At 40.7% G+C, this 8543-nt stretch overlaps 1 protein-coding gene across 2 annotated transcripts in view; it reads left to right on the forward strand.

Annotated features, from left to right (window-relative positions):
• DCC (DCC netrin 1 receptor) overlaps positions 1 to 8337 on the forward strand; it is a 1013322-nt gene extending 1004985 nt beyond the window's left edge. For both annotated transcript variants that reach the window (XM_090037801.1, XM_090037802.1), the window contains exon 29: positions 1808 to 8337. In XM_090037801.1, coding sequence (XP_089893927.1) covers positions 1808 to 1897 — 90 coding nt within the window. In that variant the 3' untranslated portion in view covers positions 1898 to 8337. The remainder of the gene's footprint in view (positions 1 to 1807) is intronic.
• The last annotated feature ends 206 nt before the right edge of the window (positions 8338 to 8543 follow it).

An 8543-nucleotide genomic window follows, 5' to 3' on the forward strand; every position in this document is an offset into this window, starting at 1 on the left:
GCAGTAATTTAACACAGAACTTTTGATGATATGATGTGCTGTTTCAGTGCTAACTATTTTTATTTTATAATAGCCACACCGTTTTATTTCCCAAGAGGGATATTTTTCAAACTTGGCAAGCTCTTTCAGGTAGTAATGGCCAAGAAATCAAAGAGCTCATGGCGTGCTCAGGGTTTTGGGGATACATTTTTTTTAAGTTTACATCTTGTACATGTACCATTAAACTGCCTGATTCTTAACCCTGGGCAGGCCTAAATGCTACAGATTTCCTACAGAACTTTCAAATGACTTATGTCGCAGAGCCCACTTAAATAAATAATCTTCACGCTGTCTTTCAGTGAATCCAAAACAGAGAATCGGTTTTACTCTTGTCTCAGTAGCTTTTGGTTCTCAACAGTAACTGGCTGTACTCTTTTAAGGTGTTTCCATTAGGGCTGTGTGAAATTTCTCTGGCTGTTTCATTTTGATGCTGTTTCGACTAGTTTCGAGCTCGAAACAGTGACATTGAAACGTAAGGAAAGGCTTCAAAATAGCCTCAAAACAAAATGAGGGCAGTCAAAATGTTTTGAAAGTTTCAAAATGTTTCAAGTTTTGAAGTGGAAGCAGGGCTTGCCTGCAGGGAAACAGAAAGTAAGGAGAGGGAGAGGGAAGAGGTGGCAAGGACTGCTCTCATACTGACTGTGTAGCTGGCCAGTGACTGTGATCCTTCTCTGAGGTCCCTTGCAATCCCAGCGCTTGGGGGAAGGTTGGGCAAACAGCATAAAAGGCAGCATTCTTTGAACTGGCCTGCTTTCTGTCACCCATGTCACAAGTTTTGCTTGTCAGCAGCCTGAGGTTCAGCTTCCCAGAAGCCCTTGCATCTCTCTGCTTGAAACCTGGAAGGCTTTGCAGCCTCAGCAGGGGCTAGCATCCCTGCAGTTTTCACCTCGCTGTGCCTTAACACACACAACACAAGTTTTGCTTTCAAGATTTGAGGTGCAGTTTCCCAGAAACCCTGGCACCTATCTCCTTGAAACTTGGTAGGCTTCATGGTCTCAGAAGGGGGCTACCATCCCTGCAGGTTTCATCTGAATCAGGAAAGAACTGACAAAGTTACAGGCAGTGTGGTGCTTCCCCATTATAGCCTATGGGTGAAATGTCAAAACAATGAAACAGTTTTGGCAAAAGGAAAAAAGAACGGTGCTTTTGAAACAAAACGAAGCCCCAAATGAAACACTGTCCTGTTGAAACACCAAAATAGAAGTTGAAACAAAATGGTGCTGTTTCGCACAGCTCCAGTTTCCATGTGTACATAGTTGCCTGTCCCTTTCCACCACAACCTTAGGAGTCCAATCCCACAGGATACTGAACATCCAGTAAGGGGATGAGCATCATCAGCCTGCATTAGCAGTTAAGGATTGCTGACTACAATGAGAACGGAGGGTGCCTCAGTTCCTTGGAGAATCAAGCCTTCATCTTGGCCTGATCCATGTCTCTGCATATGGTTCAGTTTTACCCCACTCTGGAATGATTCAGGACTGAAAGACTGTGAACCGTATTGCAGGCAAGAAGCAGAAATTGAGGTTCACTATAGTGTTAAGCCCTCACATTCACCAAGGGGAAGAGGTTGCTGACCATAACACTAGTTGGGTAAGGAAACAGCTGGGTCTCAGATTGCTGATGGCATGAAACTAGGAACTTCTGTTTTAGCGCAAAGTTTTTTGGTGGTTTTGTACTTTATGTCACCTTTCTGTGCTCATTAATGTAGGCTTTTCATTGCAGCTCATGCTGACTACAGATCTGTTTTTGTTTCTCTCTTTGCTTGCAGGTATATGAACAGGATGATCTGAGTGAACAAATGGCCAGTTTGGAGGGATTAATGAAGCAACTTAATGCTATCACAGGCTCAGCCTTCTAACAGCTATTGATGAATAGATCAGTTGGATAATCCAGGAACATTGCAGCATACCAGTATTTCATGCATATCACACATGTGCACCAGCTCATAGAAGCACCCTCTTCTCAGTACAATTCACTCAGTGTAAGAAAGATTCTTAATACATCACGCACATGACCCAGCCCATAGAAACATCTTCTTCTCAGTACCATTTGCTCAGTGTAAGAAAGATTCTTGATCGTTCGTAAAATAAATAAATAAATAAATAAATAAAAAATAGACTACGGTATTGTAGATCAGTCATCTAAAGTGATGAAAACCCAGCCCCTGCAAATGCATAAGATGACATCTTCACAGCAGAGCTGCAGTTGATGCCACTTGACTGCTTACTTTTGATCTGCTAGTCTTTGTAGTATCAAGGTATCATGACTAACTCGCGTTTTACTTAAATAGCGGTTGTAGTTCTTTGTGTAGATCTAGTCTTACATCTTGCAAATGCATTTTTAAGCATATGCCATGCCATAATAAGTCAGTGTGGTAGTTCACTCTCTTTTTTATTGGTTCTCTTAATCTATTTTTGAATACAAAATCACCCATAGCTAATAATCACTACATGGCACCAAAGGATTGGAAATAGTCCCAACAGCACAAAATAAAGCTACTAACTCCCATTTTGTTTATTTCAATCACTCATCTTGCACAAGTGGTGGGTATTAGCAAGTTGCTATAAAATTCGCCCATTATAGCCAATATTTGTAAATCATCCTATAGTTAGCATTTTATGTATGGCAAACAGAGAACAGGAACATAAAAAAAAATCCGCACAGGTGGCATGTTGCCAGCCAGCCACAGTATTCATGCAAAAAGAGGACATAATATGCAATCTTCTCTGACGTGCAGTAATTATGTCCTTACACTTGTAATGGGACATTTCAAAATCTGGGTGGCCTTTGTGCTATTCCACACTGTGAGGACATCTGAAAGCTCCACCAGGACCACCATTAGCAGTAGCAGAGAAAATGAGGCAGAAGTTCTCTCCATTTTTCCTCTACCCTTCCACCTCCTAGCAGAAGGCCCAGCTCCATGAACTCGTTGACTCAACCACTGGTGACATCTCCTGAACTGCTGAAGCTGATGAAAGCAGAAAGCAACCCTTGCTTAGGGGGACTAGAAGATGAATCATATGGGCATAGCATTGGAAAACACAACATACTTTCTACAAACAAGGGAATAGACGTCAAGAAGAAGAACCAAGGAAGTGTGGTAGATAACCGGAAAACAAATGATGGGAGCACTATTGGAACAGGATGCTCCTGGTTCTGACACAACCAACAGTAATGAGAAAAGTAACTGTGATTTAGTATCAGAACACGATCGGTGAACTTTTTCTCAAAGATCCCCTCCCACCCAAGTACTCTAGGTCCATATTACAGTGTTTATTGAAAACTATAAGTGGTTGAATTGACTAAATTTTGTGTGCATACTTTTATTGCTGAATTTTCAGATGCATTCAGAGTTAATCCCTGTTTATGCAGCTGAAGCACCAAAAGGGAACTATTTTGCATATTTATCAGTTAGGAGGCTGCAAAACCCAATAAGAAAATTTCAGATGAATTATTCCATTCAGCGCTGCCTTTGATTTCAAGCTTGAGTGGGTCATAATTTTAAAAGAGTAAGGAAGGGATAGGATCTTTACAACCTAATAGCTCCTTTTATTAGGTGGGTAATTATATGTTAATCCCTGAATAAAATATTTTGAGTAAAATGGCACTGTAAAAAAGGTAATAATTCAGATTATTTTCCACTGCCTTTTGTTGGTAAGGAAATCAGATGTCAAAAAGGGTGTTCAGATGCATCATTAGGAACTGTACTGTGTTTGTGAAAATGCTTTTTAAAAATAAGCTGTTATTCAATTTGCTAAGATTTTAATGAAATAGCTCTAAAAACTAGGAATTCTTATTTGTGTAGGAGATGGGGTTTTTATGTTCTGACAGACTTGTAACTAAAAGCCTCCACTGAAAACAAAGCACACAAATCTGGCATAAGTAGAAACCAAAATCATAGTCCTTCTATTGGATCCCATGCTGTCATGGCTTCATGAAAGTAGGTTTAAATATAGCTTCAGAAAAGAGCCTCTTCTCTGCTCACAGGAGTTGTCACTGATTTTGAAAGAGGAACCTGGGATCTTATTTTTCACTTATTTATGCCAGAGTAAATATGAGTTACTTTTAATTCCTCCCAGGTACCTACCAACAGAATTTGGCCCCTATGACTTTGAAGAGGGGCCTTGTATCTCTTTAATCCTAAAGTATTAACCCAAAGCTGAATGCATTCCTGGTACAAAATTGTCTCAAATAAGTAATGGGTATACATTAATAAGTGTTGATGTTTGGGTTTGGTTTGGATAAACATCCCGATGTTCAGGTGCTCATTTAAGCTCCTTGGTATTGATTATCCTATCTGTTATGTTCATGCAGCTCCCTTTGACTTAAATGTTAGGCCCCTGAGAGTGTGCAACATTGATCTGAAGCTCTCAGGAGGACAGCCTTTCTTGTGGTGTCTAAAGCATTTCCATTTCCAGACTCAGCTAGTTAAATCAATAAAACTTTGTAGGATTAGGGCCAAAATTGGAGCAAAAACAAGTCCTCGTGTCCTAAATCCATTCTATACACTCGGGAAAGAGCAGCTCATTTAATCAACTCATAGGGAGGCAAGCAAAATCTTTTTTCTCAAGTTAGTAAGATGCTCCTTATGCAAGTGGAATTTGAAATTTGTCAGGTAAAGCAGAGCTGTGCCTGCTCTCTACATATTTCATGGGAGAGAGTAACCAGCAGAGTAAGTTTTTTAGTTTATTTTTAATTTCTCCAGTTCTCAGAGTCTCTAGACAAGCGGCAGCCTATGGACATTGGTAGATGAACATCACTTGTTCCTCTTGCCAACCGAGTGTATTGGTTTAGCTCGTAAGTGATTCCTTTAGGGTTTCACTTGATAAGTAGGAAAGTAGCTGTAGCCCTTTGATTTCTATTTAGTTAAATGAAATGGAACTTGGATCTTGCAATAAATGCAAGGTCCTTGAGCTACTAATGTCCCTCGGAGTGTTTATCTGAGGAAGTTCAGAGCTTTTTAATAGGAGTGTTGAAATAGCTACTTCTGTTTATATGTCTTTTTATTGTCCAGTGGGAAAGATACTAACCTTCTCAATGAAACGTCTAAGCATGTAAAAGGCACATGAGTGTAACAGCACAAAACATTTAAGGCATATTTAGACAGGGTTGTATTTATTGCAGTAAAATCAGCTGTAACTTTTCTTTTGTTCCTGACTGCTTTCTAAGTTTCCAGAATATTCCAAATGAAATGCTGTTGAAACCATATCTTCCCCTCTTGCAAACCAGCCTTGTAAATGCAAAGAAAAATGAATCAACTTGCAACAAATCTATAAGGCAGTTATTTCCAAGGAGGTAGTTATCGAATTACTCATAGAAATGGGTTACCTGGACTACCATAACAGGTAGCAAATAAATGAGTTTGCAGTCAAGAATTTCAAGAATTCTCAAGCTGTATATTTTGGATCATATTCATTTTTCTAAGCAAAATCTTCAACATGGAGTGTTGCCAGTGTCTGTGTTGCTTGATAATCCCCTGGATGAGATCAACTTGGCTGTTGAAGTTAGTCTGCGTATTGCTTTGGTAGTTCCGTTGGCTTTTCTGGAAGGCTCAGTTCAGAAAAACATGCAGAAGTTCAGCCACTTCTCTAAAGCCATTTCCCCCTGCTTGGGAGTCTGTCTGCAATGCTTATGTACTCTCATCTGATCCCCACCCCTTCATGCCTTGGGCTGGGCAGGCTACACTGCAAAAATTGCTTCATATCCTGGTATTTTGGAACTGGTGAATCCAAAGGACACTGGGAATTGCAAAAGCACTACAGGCCAAAATCATTGGAGCCGAGGCATAACAGGGCAGTTCTGCAGCCTGGGACATGGTGGCAGTGCACGGGGGAGCTGTTGTACCTGGGCTGCCAGTGGTGGTATGGCAGCCAGGTGGGCAGCGATGGTAGCTACTGATTTTGTGTCATCCCCCCAAGTCGATGGCTGGGACTGGTGCCTTGGTCACTGCTGCCCTCCCCCTTAGTTATGCTCCTGCACTAGAGCTCCATGTGAGAACAGGGCCCAGCTATGTGGATCAGCCTGAAGAAGAAGAGTATGTCTGACCCTCCTGAAGCTTCAAACTAGGTTTATGACAGTTGTGGGGTTATTACTTTTCTCCTCAAACAACCCCCCATTGCAAATACAGTGCCCAGATTATTCATATAATATTGCGTTGTTTGCTCTGATACTGTACAATATCAGTGAAAACAATCCATATTGCGCTGATATTGTACAACACAACATCAATGCAGTATCTACTATAAAAAGCAGTTGTGATACCTCAGAAAGTTATGGGAGTGATTCTGCACTAAGATGCCACCCCAGAACAAAATGCTTATTTCCATGATACGTCCTTGGTCCTAATCCCTAGTTACTTTAAAGCCGAGTCTCTTCACTGAATCCTTCAAAAGCAGTATGCCAAATGTGGTTGTCAGAAAGAATTAACCCAGGGCTTGTACACACAGGGAAGTTACCATACTTTGAGATGAGGTGTTGATTTACTCTACGCTACCTCATGCTGACTCCTGTAGACACTCAGGCACGTCGATGGCATGTCTCGTGGAGGATGGAGCTGAGATGGCCCACCCACCAGGGTCCATGGATGCATGCTAGAGCTGAAGTTCTCCTAGTTTGCTGCTTTAGGCTCAGCCCCAACATGTGCTCTGAGACTCCCCGGAGCCTGAGGGCCTGAGAGCAGGCAATGAAGATACACCCAGAGCAGCTCCATGGATGAACTTCTTATCTGGAGCATGTCATTGGGCTCTGATGAGTGGGGCCTGCTCAGTCCCATTTGCCCCAAGATGAGGGGCTGGTGTGGTATAGATAAGTTATCAGTGCACCGTGAGTGTGTGGCAGCTTAGTTGTAGCACAGAGGTAGTACCGGAAAGCTACGGTATAGCTAACCGAACAAACAGCAATGTCCCTGTGTAAACAAGTGCCAAGGCCTGTTTCTGTAAACTCTTATGCATGCCCTTATTTTTGTGACCAGAAATGAAGTGACTCGTGGTGCTAAAGTTTAACGTGCCCATATGTGTTTGCACTCAGGGCCTCAAACAGTCTAGGATCTCTATATACACGTTTTAAGAGCTGGCAAGCAAAAAGATTCCAGACAGGATATGCACATTGGGCAATGCAAATTAGTAACACCGAAAGGGTGGATAAGATGAAAACCATTCGGTATTACATTTCAAACAGAAACACTGGAACTGGATGAATGAAGTTACAGACTTTCGCAGAGATTAGAGATTTCTTTTTTCATACTGGATCTCTTGTGTCTCTGTTGTCCAATAAGTGTCCTGCCTGCCTGATTTCAGATTCAGTTTTCTGAGACTCAGCATCCTTTTTGTTCTTAAGCTCTCAGCAGAAGGCATCTTAAGCATCTTCATTCTGACCTTTTTTGACTGGAGACCAACAATAATACTACAATCCATATGCCATAAAACGGCACAGGCCAATCTATCTCACTGTATGCTGTACATGTATTTTGAAGTGCAAGAAAGCAATGTTGGTAGAAGGAACAATGCTGTTTTTATTATTGTAAAATATACCTGGCAATTCCTACATTTGTGAATTGCCACCATGTTTGGGGGGGTGGGTGTTGGGGGGGAAGGGTGTACTTTTTTATAAGTAATATTTAATTTATTCTTTAGAGTGTTTTCTTTTGGATAATTTATGATAAAAGGGATATCTGGTTGGAAGCCTAGAGCAGGCTGTTAAAGCTGCAGTGTGTCCCATGTCTCTGTGTGCTGTACTTTTGAACTATGTTATTCATACCTGAGTATGAGGATGCTCAAGTGCAACCAGCAAAGCTATCTTGCTAAATATTCACTAGTCTCCGCCGCTCAGTTCACACACCCCAAAATGGGAGCTGTAAATCACTGATATAGTCTCTTAATTAAATGATACAGCCTTGAGGAAAGCAGTGCAATCTCTTCTTTAAAGGGCTTTGCAAGGTAATTAAAATTTGTTAGTGTACTAGTGATATGATTATCTGGTAGAGATGGGTTATACTACAGCTTTAACTAGCCTTAGTTGGAAAAAAAAAATCTTGTTGTTACAAAAGGCCTGAAAATGGCATTTTGAGCCTATAAACCATTTCTTTAAATTGTCAAACTCTAGCATTGTTAACCAAATTAGACTAGTGACTGCAATATTTAAGTGTAAATCTTGTTCTATGAGAAAGGAAACTTGCTTACAGTTTAAAAATTAATGACTGTTTCTACACCAATCTTGTATACTACTACATGAAGAAAAAGGGGGTTTTGTAATGCACTGTAGAACAGTCTCATATTCATTTTTTATAGAAATGTTATTCCAATGGTGCATTTTTTTTGTTTAATAAATAAAGTTTTGATACAAAATTCCCTCTGCTTGTCTAGTGTGTCATACAATAAGTCCAGAGATCTTTATTATCATGGAGAGACTCTAGAAAAAAACAGAGACTTCTGTAGGTTTTTTCTTTCTTTTTGTCATAGTGCAGTAGACACCTAAATGCAGAGGCAAAGCTCAAGATATTAAACCTG

Source organism: Crocodylus siamensis, chromosome 3 (genome assembly GCF_052110815.1).
Source record: "Crocodylus siamensis isolate JL-2025a chromosome 3, ASM5211081v1, whole genome shotgun sequence".
Classification (NCBI taxonomy): domain Eukaryota; kingdom Metazoa; phylum Chordata; order Crocodylia; family Crocodylidae; genus Crocodylus; species Crocodylus siamensis.